We start from the raw sequence: 17,105 nt of genomic DNA on the forward strand, positions 1-17,105 counted from the left end.
ATCACAATTCTTTTTTTGGTTAAATAGTATCTTTATTTAGCTTACAAAAACGCATGTAAAAAACACAGGTGACCTGCCAGTGACCTCAGGTGCAGATTTAGTGCAGATTTCACCTGTGTCAAATCCTGAGCCATTCCTGACCTTGGAAACATACCCTAAGGAGGAGGAACCTATTACTGGTAGGTCTAATACCTATTTTTTGAGCACGCCAAAGACACTCGGTTAGCACACGAGCGTGATCAGATAACACCATATCCAAGTACATTCGCTCATCATTAATGCTGACCCTTTCACTGTCTTAATCTGTACTCCAAATGAATAAATTCTGAGATCATTGCAGCTAATAGCAGGAACATGGAGGACGGGGGCACGTGTGTTTGGATGCTGGTTACGTGCATCTTTTAGGTTTTAGTTCTTCATATCCTTCCAGTGAAGAGCTACAACATATACCACTATATAGGTATATAGTATCATCCATTCAAGGCGTTGTGCAGGCTTCTAATATGGATCCATCATCGGACCCACACCGATTAGTGTATGGTGCTGAACAATAGCTCATCTCTCTACGAACTGTAGCCCAACTCCAGAACTGAAAACGGCTGATCAGTGCCGGATGTTGATCCCACACCAATCTGATATTGACAACTGGGAGGGAGCAGCAGGCAACGCTTTCCTGTACAGTAAAGATACTGAGCCCAGTGTATGTTACGAGGCTTCGTGTACTGTACGCAGGGTGTGTGGGGCCCTGTGGTGTGGATACAGTCAGTGATACACAAAAGTGTTCCCAAACCATGTATGAATAACACCTAATATTGACAGTTTTCAAAGTGTTCTATTTTAAACATCTATATTTTTATATTGCCTATTGTATCTTTCAGGTTTGGCTTATTGTACTCCTGTTTATGTTGGGGAGCTCCAAGCCTCATGTGTCTCCATGGCCTCCTTATGTTGTTGATTCCTTCTGTGACTGAAGACAGGTAGAAATTTGTGTTGTGTGTTTTTTTTTTTTTTTTGGTTTTTTTTTATCGATCACCATGGCCTAACCTATAAGAAAGGTCGCTGCACGGAAATAAAACAATTAGCCACATAAAATGAGAGGGAGACAGAACAAATCTGACTATCCCAGTATCTGTAGACTGTGAGCCCTCGCGGGCAGGGTCCCCTCTCCTTATGTACTTGTGTGTCCCTTGTCTTACACATGTTTATTATACTTGTCTATATTTCCCCTTTTCACATGTAAAGCGCCATGGAATAAATGGCGCTATATAAATGCATAATAATAATAATAATCTGTAATGTAACATCCGTCAGTAAAACGGATGCATCCTTACACACCCGTATCTACAAACTGAGTTCATAGAGTGTAGGGAGGATTGCACCACTAGATGGCAGTAGATGAAAAGCAAGATGATTGCTAATAATTAAAGGATTACTGACCAAATGGTGAAAGGACAGACCCAAACTTCCCACAGCCACCATGATGACAATGATTAAAGCCACAAGTTTCTTATTTCAGTGCGATCTTTCTCATCCTCTGTAATCGGCCTATGTGACCCCTATAAGACAGCTGAGGCCGGGATTACACATGCGAGGAACACGGCCGAGTCTCGCATGTTACTACCCGGAACTGCCACCGCCACTCGAATCGGAGCGTGCGGGCCGCATAGCAATACATGGAGCCACATGCTCCGCTCCTGAAGTTGCAAAAAATCATCCCGCATTTCTGACATAGTATTTTGGGAATTGTTTTTACGGTGTGTATTGCGTTGTAAAAATGACCTGGCAATGTGATTCTTCTTGTCAGTTCGGTTATGATGATATCCAGCTTTTTATTATTTTAGTGGTGGGAAAAAAAAAATTCTGAGGTGTAATGTTTTTGTAGATAGAGCTGTGTTGAGGCTAAATCTTTTGTGTGGTAAGAGGACTTTTTTTTTTTTTTTTTACATTTTAGGTCCCTTAGGGGACCTGAACCTGCGATCATACGATCACTTGTACTATATACACCAATACCTCAGTGGAAGTCTGTGATGAGAATTAAGGAGGTTTTCATCAGACCCTTGCTTTGATAGCAATCCATCGGCAATGCACAATCACACCACAGGGGCACCAATGAGTGACTAGAAAGACATGCCCCATGCCGGCATTGTTAATGCCGCTATCAGAGCTTAACAGCAGGATTTAACAGATAAGTCATTTATGGAGCTCTTTTAGAGGCAGGTCCTGGCTATACACAGTCATTACCCTTCTGGTAAGGGGTAGGCTCACCCCATGAGCCCACTCCATACAGCGGATACTGCCAATAAAGCCATACATGTATGGCGGATGTCAGTAAGAGGTTAAAGGGGATTCTCAAGTTTGGAAGTTATTACCTGTTCATGTTGAAAACCATCTGAGCGCAGCGCTCTGAGGCGGTCCCATTAAGAATATATTGAGCTGTAGGGCACATGATCAATTTCCGCTCCATTCAGATCCCTGGTTCATGGCATCTGTAGGGCCCCCAGCAATCGGGAAGTTATCCCCTATCCCACAGATGGCAGATAATACTCCTTTAACTCAAAATCTGCCTCTTTCAAATTTTTTCTGGAAAATCATATCATTTTGATGAAAATGGACTTGGTGGGGGCCTCTCTTCAGAAGGGACGTAGAGTTCAAGATTTCTTAGACACTTGGGAATTTTGTAGAATTTTGGCCCCACCATGTTTGTAAAGGATAGGTCACTTTCTACTCCATGGTACATCTGCTGTAAGGACACAACCACCCACCAGAGATCTTCCACAATTGCTGCAATTTCTATGTAGGGAGGGCATTTGTTGGTGGTGGTCCTCAAGTGACGCCATTATTAAAGTTTGCTTTATTGTTTATTAACCTATTGCACAGTAATTAATATTGCTACATTGACTTACAACCCTAATCTTATATAACGTATATCGAAAGTTTTTTCTTTGTTTTTTTGAGGCAAATCACTAATTTATTCTTCTGCTTTTTGTTGGTCAGATGTTACATAGTTTTAAATTCACTTCCTCTGTGGTTTTATTTTTGTCATCAATATCGTTTAATAGCAAATCCCTCTGCCAACTCTAAAAAGGGTCAAGGATGAAGGCATACCATATTATCATATACTTGATAACAAGCAAATTGTTCGTCAGGAAACCTAATGGACCGGATTTATTTTTTCAGGAGTTGACTGAATTCTGATTTCAAAAGTGAGCAGAGTCTGCTGAGACCTACATATTGGCAAAGCGTATCATACGTTATCACATTGATTTCAGCTATAAACAGATTTTTATTTTTTTGTACAGAAAAGTATTTGAGTAGAGATGATGGAAACTTTTGAAGTTTGATTTCACCAGCTCTACTGAAATTTTCCCAAAAAATGTTTTATTGCATAGCCTCCAATTACTCAAAAAAAAAGTGTAACACTCTTAGATTTCCCAGGACTTTACTCAACCCCTTTTTAAAGCTTCTTTAATGCAAAAACAGTTATGGAAATGTCAAACTGACCAATATATATGTATTTAGTCGGCCACCAATTGTGCAAGTTCTCCCACTTAAAAAGATGAGAGACCTGTAATTGACACCATAGGTAGACCACAACTATGAGAGTCAACGCAAATCCAGAAAATCACCTTGTCTGATTTGGCAAGATTTATTTTGAAAATTGTGGTGGAAAATAAGTATTTGGTCACCTGAAAACAAAGCAAGATTTCTGGCTCTCACAGACCTGTAAATTCTTCAAGAGGCTCCTCTGTCCTCCACTCATTACCTGTAGTAATGACACCTGTTTGAACTTATCAGTATAAGAGACACCTGTCCACAACCTCAAACAGTCACACTCAAAGCTCCACTATGGTGAAGACCAAAGAGCTGTTGAAGGACATCCGGAACAAAATTGTAGCCCTGCAACAGGCTGGGAAGACTGAATCTGCAATAGGCAATCAACTTGGTGTAATGAAATCAACTGTGTGAACAATAATAAGAAAATGGAAGACATACAAGACCATTAATAATCTCTCTCGATATGGAACTCCACGCAAGATCTCACCCCGTGGGGTCAAAATGATCACAAGAACAGTGAGCAAAAGTCCAAGAACCACACAGGGGGACCTAGTGAATGACCTGCATAGAGTTGGGACCACCATAACAAAGGCTACCATCAGTAACACATTACGCCGCCAGAGACTCAGATCCTCCAGGGGCAGACATGTTTCCCTGCTTAAGCTAGTACATGTCTGGGCCCATCTGAAGTTTGCTAGAGAGTATTTGGATTATACAGAAGAGTATTTGGAGAATGTCATGTGGTCTGATGAAACCAAAGTAGAACTGTTTTGGTATATACAAAACTCGTCCTATTTGGAGGAGACAGAATGCTGAGTTGCATCCAATGAACACCATACCTACTGTGAAGCATGGGGGTGGCAACATCATGATTTAGGGCTGTTTCTCTGCAAAGCGACCAGGACTACTGATCTGTGTACATGAAAGAATGATTGGGGCCATGTATCCTGAGATTTTGACTGTATACCTTTTTATATTGTTCTTGTAAATATATATACCTGTGTATTTCTAGTGCGCCTTTTCAGCAATTAACCCCTTCACTACCAAGGGTGGTTTGCACGTTAACTCCCGGGCCAATTTTTACAATTCTGACCACTGTCCCTTTAGGAGGTAATAACGCTGGAACGCTTCCATGGATCCCGGTGATTCTGACATTGTTTTCTCGTGACATATTGTACTTCATGTTAGTGGTAAAATTTCATTCATATAACTTGCGTTAATTTGTGGAAAAAAATGGAAATTTGGCGAAAATTTTGAAAATTTCGCAATTTTCCAACTTTGAATTTTTATGCTCTTAAATCACAGAGATATGGCACTCAAAAAACTTAATAGATTACATTTCCCACCTGTTTACTTTACATCAGCACAATTTGGGAACCAACATTTTTTTTTTGTTAGGAAGTTATAAGGGTTAAAAGTTGACCAGCGATTTCTCATTTTTACACACCATTTTATTTTTAGGGACCACATCACATTTGAAGCCACTTTGAGGGGTCTATATGATAGAAAATACCCAAAAGTGACACCATTCTAAAAACTGCACCCCTCAAGGTGCTCAAAACCACATTCAAGAAGTTTATTAACCCTTCCGGTGCTTCACAGGAATTTTTTGAATGTTTAAAAAAAAAAATGAACATTTAACTTTTTTTTACAAAAAAAATTACTTCAGGTTCAATTTTTTTATTTTACCAAGGGTAACAAGAGAAATTGGACTGCAAAAGTTATTGTGCAATTTGTCCTGCTTACGCCGATACCTGATATGTGGGGGGAACCACTGTTTGGGCGCATGGCAGAGCTCGGGAGGGAAGGAGGGCCGTTTGACTTTTCACTGCAAAATAGGCTGGAATTCAGATTGGACACCATGCCACGTTTTGGAGAGCCCCTGATGTGCCTAAACAGTGGAAACCCCCCACAAGTGACCCCATTTTGGAAACTATACCCCCCCCCCCCCAAGGAACTTATCTAGATATGTGGTGGGCACTTTGAACCCCCAAGGGCTTCACAGAAGTTTATGGCGTACAGCTGTACAATTAAAAAAAAAATCATATTTTTTCCACAAAAATGATCTTTTCACCCCCAATTTTTATTTTCCCAAAAGTAACAGGCCCCCAAAAGTTATTGTGCAATTTGTCATGAGTACGCTGATACCCCATATATGGGGGTAAACCACTATTTGGGCACATGGCAGAGCTTGGAAGGGAAGCCGCGCCATTTAACTTTTTTGGCTGGAATTGAGAGGACGCCATGTCGCGCTTGGAAAGCCCCTGATGTGCCAAAACAGTGGAAATCCCCCAATTCTAACTCCAGCCCTAACCCTAGCTCTGACCCTAGCCCTAACCCTAGCCCTAATGGGAAAATGGAAATAAATAAATAAAAATTTTTATTTTATTATTTTTCCCTAACTAAGGGGGTGATAACGGGGGGTTTGATTTACTATTTATGGCGGGTTTTTATTTTTGGCAGCTGTCATACGCTAAGACGCTTTTTATTGTAAAAATAGTTTATGCATCACCACATTTTGAGAGCTATAATTTTTCCATATTTTGACCCACCGAGTCATGTGAAGTCTTATTTTTTGCGGGACGAGTTGACATTTTTATTGGTACCATTTTCGGGCACGTGACATTTTTTGATTTTTTTTTTTTTTTTATTATGATTTTTGGGACCCAGAATGAACAAAAACCAGCGTTTCATGAATTTCTTTTGGGGGGTGCGTTTACACTGTTCCGCGTGCGGTAAAATTGATAAAGCGGTTTTATTCTTCAGGTCAGTACGATTACAGCGATACCTCATTTGTCATTTTTTTTTATGTTGTGGCGCTTTTATGCAATGAAAACAATTTCTATATAAAAAATAATTATTTTTGCATCGCTTTATTCTGCGAGCTATAACTTTTTTTTATTTTTTTGCTGATGATGCTGTGTTGTGGCTCGTTTTTTTGCAGGACAAGATGACGTTTTCAGCGGTACCATGGATATTTATATGCGTCTTTTTGATCGTGCGTTATTGCACTTTTTGTTCGGCGGTATGATAATAAATTATTTTTTGCTTCGTTTTTTATTTTTTAAGTGGTTCGCTAAAGGGGTTAACTAATGGGACAGTTTTATAGGGTGGGTCATTACGGATGCGGCGATACCAAATATGTGTACTTTTATTGTTTTGTTTTTTTTTGTTTATTTTCAAAAAATGAATTGGGGAATATTATTTATTTTTTTTTTTTAATTATTTTTACAATTTTTTTTTTTTTTTTTTTTTTTTTTTTTTTTATATTGTCCCATGGGGGACATCACTGTCCTGTGACAGATCGCTGATCTGTCACATCACAGATCGCTGTGACAGATCAGCGATCTGTCACAGGCACTGCTGCAGGCTTCCTCATGCCTGCGCTCTGCGGGCAGTGAGGAAGCCAGCTCCCTGCAGGCCTCTGAAGGTCCCCGTCGCCATATTGGATCCGGGGACCTGCAGGGAGAGACCCCCGCAGCGGCGCTGCACATCGCGCTGCTGTGGGGGTCGCAGGGAAGCATGGAGGGAGCCCCCTCCCTGCCGATGCTTCCTTTAATCCCCGGTACACCGCGATCATGTTTGATCGCAGTGTGCCAGGGGTTAATGTGTCGGACCGCCCCTGACACATTGTGCCGGGTGTCAGCTGTGATAATCAGCTGACACCCGGCCGCGATCAGCGGCGCTCACCACTATTCCGTCCTTGGGACTTAGGTCCCAGGTCACATGGACGTAATAGTACATCCAATGTAGGAAAGGGGTTAAATATAAAATTAATCTTGGGATGCTCTTTTATCTCGATTCATGAATCCCCACGTCTGCACGCTCGGTTGGTCAATTTTACTCTACCCGGGTTGGTTTCTGACCCGATATAAGCATATTGTCGAACGGGGCTTATTTTGAATGAGGAACTGGTGGCAGAATACCGTACTACCGTCTTTCCCCGAATATAAGACACCCCCGAATGTAAGACGTACTAGGGGAATAATGGGGGATGCCTAATGTAAGACATCCCCCGTTTATAAGACATAGCGGATCAGCGGTGCCCCGAAAGTAAGACGTTGTGCGGTACCGGTATAATGCATTAGGTTTAACATACCGGTACCGGTGCCTGTGTCCCCCGGGCAGAAGTCAGGGCCTCTCTGATTGGCCCAGCGGCTTCTGTGAGCCCGCCCGCCGCCGCCCTGACGTCACCGCTCATTGGCCAGTGTCCCCCTGCACGAGGAAGAAGAAGCCTGCCCTGCCCTGTCCCGCACCGCAGAGGAATCGCCATCCGGTAAGCAATGGCTGTGGGATACTGTACCATACCGTAATGGCAGGCTGTGGGATACTGTACAATGGCAGGCTGTGAGATACCGTACTGTAATGGCAGCAACCCTTCTGTATGGCAGGCTGCTGTGGGATACTGTATGGGACTGTATGGGTGACTGTGATACGGAACCATAAGCAATGCTTATACGCTATATTTTTGCCCCCAGACATGAGTGGTTCCGGTCCGAGTAAAAGGAAGAGCTACTCTGTGGAGTATAAAAAAGCCATGGTTGAAGAATCTTGGGGCAAAAATGTAGTGGAGTTCTGCAAGGAGAAGATGTTGGATCACCGACTGTTCCAAAAATGGCGTGCAGAATACACTAACCTGAGTGAGAAAGCGGAGAGTGGAATGGCTAAAAGGCGTAAGGTTGGATGTGGTCGGCAGCCAATGTATCCCGAGCTGGAAAGCCTGGTGTGTGAGTGGGTTGCTGACAGGAGAGCGAAGACATTGGTGGTGACCAGGGCTCAGATTCAGGAGTATGCCCTTGCTGTGGCACCACAGTTTGACATTACCCCTGAACAATTCAAGGCGTCACAGCACTGGGTGGATAACTTCATGGAACGCAATGACCTGTCTCTGAGAAGATCCACGACCCTCTTTAGGCTGGAAGATGCAGAGATTGTGAAACGTGCATTTGCCTACAAGAAGTTTGTGGATGACACTGACTTCTCCAAATACAATCTTTGCCACATGATCGCCATGGATGAAACTGCTGTGTTCATGGGCCAAGCAGCTCAAACCACCGTTGATCAACGAGGTGCCTCCTCAGTGTACGTTCCCTCCACCGCTTATGAAAGTGCACGTGTCACCTGCATTTTGGCGATTCGTCTGGATGGCACTAAAGTCACACCTTTGCTGATTTCAAAGGGCAAGAAGGACAAGATAGAGCGGGTTTCTGGTATTTATGTGCTGGAAACGGAAAAAGCCTGGGCCACACAAGCGGTTATAAGGAAGTGGCTTGATTTAATGCTGCCGCTTGTTATGCGAGGGAGCAAAAGAGGGATGCTGATCTGGGATGCAGCCAGCACACACCGGGCTAAAGACATGAAAAACTTCCTTCATGAGCGACGTATCGACCAGATCATGATTCCGGCAGGGATGACGGCTTATCTCCAGACTCTGGATATCGCCATAAACAAGCCCTTCAAGGACAATCTGCGTGCGGAAATCAATGACTACATTGAAAACCGTATGGAGAGGAACGTACGTGGGAACTTTGTTAAGCCAAAACTGCCTGAGATTGTGAACTGGGTGAAGAATTCATGGGATAAGATCAGTGACACCTGCATTGAAAATGCACTGCGAGCTGGCTACCTGGACAAGGCCTGCTCATTTCAGGACCGTGCCATTGCTACCCATGAGAGATATGGGCCAATGATTCAGGCGGAAATGGATTCCCGAGAGTCCCAAGAAAATCCACAGGAACCTCAGAGTGTGGATGTTTACGATGATGTTCCTGAAGATGATGACATGGTTGTCATCGAATAAATCTTGTTTTATCTTCCAGTATAACTTATTCAGACTGTTCATTGTTACCGTTTTTCATTGTTTTAAATGTTTTACATGTTATACATGGAAATACCGTCATGATACGGTTGTAACAAGACATTCTTGGCACTTTCTTGGGCACTTGGTTTAATAAAACTGTTTTGTGGTGAACACCACACTGTTCAGCTTGTTAATAAATGTTATTTTTTGGTTAAAACAAAAATCGTCATTTTTTTTTTTCTAATATAAGACATACCCCGAAAGTATGACATAGTGGGACTTTTGGGGGTCAAAAGAATGTAAGACACTGTCTTATATTCGGGGAAACACGGTATTAGTGAGGAACTCTGGTAGTGACGGCCAGGAGGTTTACATATATATCCCCAGCCTTGACTGGTGATATATATCCCCCCTCACTGGGAGTGCCTCAACAACTCGTATCTATAAGGGAAGCCTCTCCGGCGACTATTTGCCCTCGGTGCAGTTCTTTGACTGACCAGAGGCAAGTTGTGGCGCCAGAGAGCCAATCCCTGCTGGGTCCTTCTCTCCCCTCTCCCGAGGTTAGCGAAGTCGATACCCCCTTCCCCTGTGAGATCCGTATGTGTGTGTGTGTGTGTGTGTGTGTGTGTATAATATATATCTCCCCCCCCCCCCCCCCCCTTATTTTTTATCTCTATATCTTTAAGTGGCCAGATGGTAACTATTCTTCACGGCTGTGCTGTCACATACTATATGTGCTCTTTATTCCGTGTTTTGTGGCTTTCTCTCCCTATCTTTATGGCTTTGACGTCCGATCACTATCCAGATTCACCTCAAAATTGATGCTACATTCACTGCCTTGGCTTTTATACAGGCTATGATAGTACCTCCTGATTGGATGTGCTATACCACTAGCCATTTTTTTGGATGATTTGCCAGAATTAACTCTCCAGTTCGAACTCGTAGGGTTCAGTAAATTTCTAATGGTCAACAGGAACTCTATGTCCATCGAATCCATCTCTCTCGGCTCTACATTCAAACTGTAAAACAAAATGCGAGTATACGTCTTTATACAGCAAATAATCTATTTCTTCTTGTGGAAAGGGTCACATTGATATACAGAGACTCATCAAAAATCAATTCAAAGAAAATTAGTTGTGTAACGGCTCCTAAACAAAAAAACTAATTTTTAAAAACGGATATACTTTATTAATTGTTATAAAACCACAATATATCAGAGAACCAAGCAACTTAGTGCTGATCAAAAAACTCCAAACAAATAAGCGTATTGGAGAAAATGCAGGATAGGGGAAACAGTAACTATTCCGTCCATGTAACCTGGGATCTAAGTCCCAAGGACGGAATAGTACGTCTAGCGCGATCAGCTGCGCTCACGGGGGGGGGGGGGGACGCAGTTGTTCATGGACGGGTGTCAGCTGATTATCACAGCTGTCACCCGGCACTGTCAGGGGCGGTCACGGACCGCCCCCGACACCTTAACTCCTGGCACACTGCGATCATACACAATTGCAGTGTACCGGGGGTTTAGGGAAGCATCGGGAGGGAGGGGGCTCCCTCCGTGCTTCCCTGAGACCCCCGCAGCAGCGCAATGTGCAGCGCTGCTGCGGGGGTCTCCTTCCCTGCTGGTTCCCGAATCCAAAATGGCGGCGAGGACCTTCGGGGGCCTGCAGGGAGCCGGCTTCCTCATGCCTGCATAGTGCCGGCATGAGGAAGCCTCCAACACTGCCTGTGACAGATCGCTGATCTGTGATGTGACAGATCAGCGATCTGTCACATGACAGTGATGTCCCCCCTGGAACATTGTAGTAAAGTTAAAAAAAAAAAGTGAAAAAAATTTATAAAAAATCGCTAAATAAAATAAAAAAAAAAAAATATTCCCTAATTCATTTTTTGAAAACAAAAAAAAACAAAAGTACATATTTGGTATTGCCGCGTCCGTAACGACCCGCCCTATAAAACTGTCCCACTAGTTATCCCCTCTATTGAACCCCTTTAAAGCTTTATTTTTTGCTTCGATTGTTATCATACCGCCAAACAAAGTGCAATAATGCGCAATCAAAAAGACGGATATAAATAACCATGGTACCGCTGAAAACGTCATCTTGTCCCGCAAAAAACGAGCCGCCATACAGCGTCATCAGCGAAAAAATAAAGTTATAGGTCGCAGAATAAAGCGATGCCAAAACAATTATTTTTTATATAAAATTGTTTTCATTGCATAAAAGCGCCAAAACATAAAAAATCATAAATGAGGTATCGCTGTAACCTTACTGACCTGAAGAATAAAACTGCTTTATCAATTTTAATGCACGCGGAACGGTGTAAACACACCCCCCCCCCCCAAAAGAAATTCATGAAACACTGGTTTTTGTTCATTCTGCATCCCAAAAATCGGAATAAAAAGCGATCAAAAAATGTCACGTGCCCGAAAATGGTACCAATAGAAACGTCAACTCGTTCTGCAAAAAATAAGACCTCACATGACTCGGTGGGTCAAAATATGAAAAAATTATAGCTCTCAAAATGTGGTGATGCATAAACTATTTTTACAATTAAAAAGCGTCTTATAGCATGCGACAGCTGCCAAATATAAAAACCGCCATAAATAGTAAATCAAACCCCCCGTTATCATCCCCTTAGTTAGGGAAAAATAATAAAATAAAAAAAAATGTATTTATTTCCATTTTCCCATTAGGGCTAGGGGTGTGTTGGGGTTAGGGTTGGAGTTAGAATTGGGGGGGTTTCCACTGTTTTGGCACATCAGGGGCTTTCCAAACGCGACATGGCATCCGATCTCCATTCCAGCCAAAAAAGTCAAATGGCGCTGCTTCCCTTCCAAGCTCTGCCATGCGCCCAAATAGCGGTTTACCGCCACATGTGGGGTATCAGCGTACTCAGGACAAATTGCACAATAACTTTTGGGGTCCTGTTACTCTTGGGAAAATAACAATTAGGGGTGAAAAGATCATTTTTGTGGAAAAAATGATTTTTTTAATTGTATGACTGTACGTTATAAACTTCTGTGAAGCACTGGGGGGTTCAAAGTGCTCACCACATATCTAGATAAGTTCCTTGGGGGGTCTAGTTTCCAAAATGGAGTCACTTGTGAGTGGTTTCCACTGTTTAGGCACATCAGGAGCTCTCCAAACTTGACATGGCATCCGATCTGAATTCCAGCCAATTTAGCAGTGAAAAAGTCATACGGCGCTCCTTCCCTTCCGAACTCTGCCATGCGCCCAAACAGTGGTTTCCCCCCCGACATATCAGGTATCCGTGTACTCGGGACAAATTGCACAATAACTTTTCCAGTCCAATTTCTCCTGTTACCCTTGTTAAAATAAAAAAAATTGAACCTGAAGTAATTGTGTTTTTTTTTTTTTTTTAAACATTCAAAAAATTCCTGTGAAGCACCTGAAGTGTTAATAAACTTCTTGAATGTGGTTTTGAGCACCTTGAGGGGTGCAGTTTTTAGAATGGTGTCACTTTTGGGTATTTTCTATCATATAGACCCCTCAAAGTGACTTCAAATGTGATGTGGTCTGTAAAAATAAAATGGTGTTGCAAAAATGAGAAATCGCTGGTCAACTTTTAACCCTTAACAAAAAAAAAATTTGGCTCCCAAATTGTGCTGATGTAAAGTAAACATGTGGGAATTGTTACTTAAGTTTTTTGTGCACCATATCTCTGTGATTTAAGAGCATAAAAATTCAAAGTTGGAAAATTGCTAAACTTTCAAAATTTTCGCCAAATATCCGTTTTTTTTTTCACAAATAAACGCAAGTTAGATGAATTAAATTTTACCACTACCATGAAATACAATATGTCACGAGAAGACAATGTCAGAATCACCGGGATCCATGGAAGCGTTCCAGAGTTATTACCTCATAAAGGGACAGTGGTCAGAATTGTAAAAATTGGCCTGGTCATTAACGTGCAAACCACTCTTGGGGGTAAGGGGGTTAAACTGTCACATTTCCTTTAGGTAAGAAAACGTTGCCTTCCTTATCCGGTGTGATGTAATTCTTGCTCTTTTGCAATTCATTCTTGGAGCCCACAAGATCATAGGAACTGAGGTCTGAGGAAATCTTAGTCATGTTATGACTCTCCTGCAATGTCTTTGTGTCTCAATGACAACATGATTTGAACGTAAAGATAACAATGTGAGCAAATTCTTGACTATATTTACTCTCATGTCAAACTCTGAGGTTCAGAAAAATATCTTTCTAGAAGACCAGGGGTCAGGAAACTGCGCAACTCCACTTGAGGCACTGCAACTTCCAGCACTGCAGTTCAGAGTTGGTTTTGCTGCAGCTGGAGTGGCACAGATTGGAGACCAAGATACGTAGAGAAAATTGAGTGGGGACAAGCACACAGAGGGTGATATCGAAAGGTACAGATGAGAAGGGAGTTATGGAGATGATCACCTGAAATGGTTGTGATAGTTGTCACTACTCCAATAATTGCCCATGAATATTACAGCTGCTGCAGTCCCATCAGGAAAAAGAGGGCTCACCTTCATTTGCTATCTATTAGTAGAAAAAGTAGATTGACATTTCAGAGTAGACCTCGCTGCTGTAGAAGGGAAGCAGTTCCAGAGTGGAATAGCAATTTCGTAGGTTTATTTTATATCTGATCGTACTGTGTAGTTTGTTTTTGGAAAAGGGCTCATTGCGAACACGAAACACATAAAAATAAAAAAACTGAGATTACTCGCACATACATTGCAGGTTTTCCACTGCAAATTCATATGAAAAAAATATCAACAGTACCAGCCAACCATGCAAACAAGGACCTGTTTCAGAAATTGATTTGTGGTGTGGAAATTAAAAGGGTCCTCAGGGAGCTCACAATTGATCTATCTTTTGGACATTTCATTAGTATGACATTGAGGGTGCAGCATCCGGCCCACCACTGAGCAGCTGAAAACTGCTCCAGCAGCAGTCAGAACTAGACTATGTACAGACAAGACACAGCAGCCCCCCCATATTGCTTAGTGGTCACTGCTGAGTACTGCCACTAAGCCATGTACAGGGCTATAGTGTTCCCTCCCTGTACATCACTTACTGTATATACCGTACATCCGGCCATTGTGGGTGCAAGTTTCCATTGATGCGTGTTTTTTTTGCTTGGAGGCAATGTGCTGTGAACAGACGTATTGTATACCTTTTTTAATGTTTTCTGTAATCCAGGTTTTGCCCAGTATTATGGGGCAGCCATCTTTACTAACTGGCAGTTTAGAGATTTATTTTATAAGAACCACAGAGACACGGGACGCCTTGTGCAGAAAATGACCTTTTGAACAGTGTTGTAGGCAGGTGCTCTGACCTGTGCAGAGGTCTCTGCATAGGGAGGGAAATAATGGTGTGACAGGCCATGTCTACTATATTTGTATGTGACATCATTATGGTTTTCCCTAAGGTGTGATGTCATAGTATACATAGTGTCCTTTTATATTTACCTTATTCATGTGCTTTGACTTAATGTTGTGTAGTGGCCCTGTATTGTGGCATCATTGGGAGTCTTTTTCCCAATTATTTTTACACCACTGTCACAGTACAGGTAGAATTCACACGTCAGTGTCTAGATTTCCTGTGCACTATTGCATCACTGTGGAACCCAAGAAAAGAAAAACCGAACATGTGATCAAAAAACAATGCGGAACAAGAAAGTATATTGGGTCGCCCTCGCACACCCAGGGCAGCAGGGTACTCGGTACCGGGCCGGTGTCAAGGCGGGAATGTGTCACAGCAGCGGTGACCCGGTCTGTGGCCCTGGGCGCCCAATATCAATGGCGGTGTTAATGGTGTTAAAGTTTATATGAATAGTTTGTGACGCCACCCGTGGTGTTTGGCAAGTAAGATGGTAAGCCAACGCTGCATACAGATCCGCTGGGACTGATGGTGTGGTACAGCAGAGATGGTATAGCTCCCCACAGGTGGAGCTGTAGTCCCAGGGCAGTGTAGGTGCAATGAATGAGGAGAGGCGCAGAATGGTATGGATGCTGTTACCCAGATGTAGCGGTGCTGGAATAACTGGAGGACACCAGAGTCTGCGGTTCCAAAGCTTTGCTCACTGTTTGCAGTTCATACAACTTGCTGCCTCCGTACTGTGTTCTCCAGGTCAGGGCTCCAGCCAACCTCCAGGCAGGATAGGATTCTCCCTTCCACACTCCGCCAACATGTACCTTACTGAACGACTCCTCCAATGCGCCTTTAGGTGCGAAGCACTCCAGTACTTAGTTACCCTGGAATGCCTCTCTCTAGGTGTTCCTAGTCTTTACTTGTATGACAGACAGCTGTAGCCTGCTTCGGGAACTCCTCACTGCGTCCCGGCTCTCTATTCAGTTGCTGTTGTGTCCCAAGTCTATGATGGGAGCAAGGCGTTAGCAGCTCACTAGTCCTCCGGTGTCTGTTGCCGGACATAAAGATCCAATCAACCTCGGGGACCGGGCCCCGGCCTTTGCGCTCTCTGGACTGGAAGGGATATCTTTCTCAACCTGGTTCCCACCGTCCTTCTGTTCTCCTTCGTTCCGATCTGTTCCATCTCTCTTATGGAAGGTTAGGTTATCAATCTTATCAGTCTTTCTCGTGCCAGCAGCCCAGATCACTGGGACCTGCTGCAGCACGTCCTTCAGACACCCATCTTCTCTCTTCTCTCTCCTCCAACCAACTAACCTCTAACTCTCACTCTTCCCTCTCTTTTATATCTAACTCCACCCGCCTCCCCAGCACCTCTCATGTTACGAAGCCAGGGACCACAAAAGGCACCCTATGACCTTTCCAGCATAAAGCATGGATGGGTCCCTGCTAAACTATCCTGTGTGTGGTTTGCAGGTGTTGGAATGCGGAAAGGAGTTCCCAGCCTACCTGGATGGTGGGGCACTACACCTTAGGAGAAGGTGCAGTACCTCTGTGGCGACTGAAGCCTCAGGGGCGCCACAATATAAAGATAAAATACCTTTATTGACAAAGTGGTAAAGAGTAGTGTGGCGCCCCTGAGGGTCCAGTCGCCACAGAGGTACTGCACCTCATCCAGAGGTGTAGTATTCCACCCTCAGGTAAGGAGGGAGCACCACCCAGGACTCCTAACACTTGCACCCAACAGACACCAGGTTGGCCAGGAAAGGGTGTTGGGGAGTTGGTAGGGAAGGTAGGTAGAAGGGGAGGAGCTTAGGAAGTGGTGTCATTGAGGGCATCCAATCAGTGACAGTGAGGTGACAGTTGGTGGGAGGAGTTAGTGTGAGGTAAAGAGATCATTCTGGAAAGATCCAGTCAGTCAGGGATGGACCAGCGAGAGAGCAGGACTGATGTGGGCAGAGTAAGGGTCAGAGAGAAATATCTAGAAGAAAAGAAGCTCCTAGGAGGAGAAGGGGTCCTAGGGGCACGGGTAGTGCGACAAGCCACCCGTGGTGCCTGTATCCAGACGTGGAAGGACCAGGCCACAGTGGGGGAGCCAGCCCCTAAGCCTAGTTAAGAATATCAAACAAGGCTCAACTAGCAAGCCGGAGGCTGAGGTAATTTCAGATGCCTGAGCTGCAGCCAAAAGTATTCCCTAAAAAGGCAGCCAAGATAAGAGCAAGGGGACTTTGAGAACGTCACCTGACAGGGTCCGCGGCTGCCGGCTCAGGGACACTGCTTGTGAAGGTGAAGGGCAGGAGGGAAAGAAGAGATCAGTGCAGCGAGGCAGCCTAGAAAGGTGAACATAAAGAGGAGTCCTGAAAAGGTGTCACCAATCTACCTGGGAGTTGGCT

The 17,105-nt window shown here is 43.6% G+C and overlaps 1 protein-coding gene across 6 annotated transcripts in view; it reads left to right on the forward strand.

Annotated features, from left to right (window-relative positions):
* LOC141059940 (G-protein coupled receptor 143-like) overlaps positions 1-17,105 on the forward strand; it is a 106,214-nt gene that overhangs the window by 38,216 nt on the left and 50,893 nt on the right. For all 6 annotated transcript variants that reach the window (XM_073556164.1, XM_073556165.1, XM_073556163.1 and 3 more), the window contains exon 4: positions 879-977. In XM_073556164.1, the coding sequence (XP_073412265.1) occupies positions 879-977 (99 nt within the window). The remainder of the gene's footprint in view (positions 1-878; positions 978-17,105) is intronic.

This window comes from Dendrobates tinctorius, unplaced genomic scaffold, assembly GCF_039654945.1.
Source record: "Dendrobates tinctorius isolate UK_male_01 unplaced genomic scaffold, ASM3965494v1 ptg000231l, whole genome shotgun sequence".
In the NCBI taxonomy this organism is placed as follows: domain Eukaryota; kingdom Metazoa; phylum Chordata; class Amphibia; order Anura; family Dendrobatidae; genus Dendrobates; species Dendrobates tinctorius.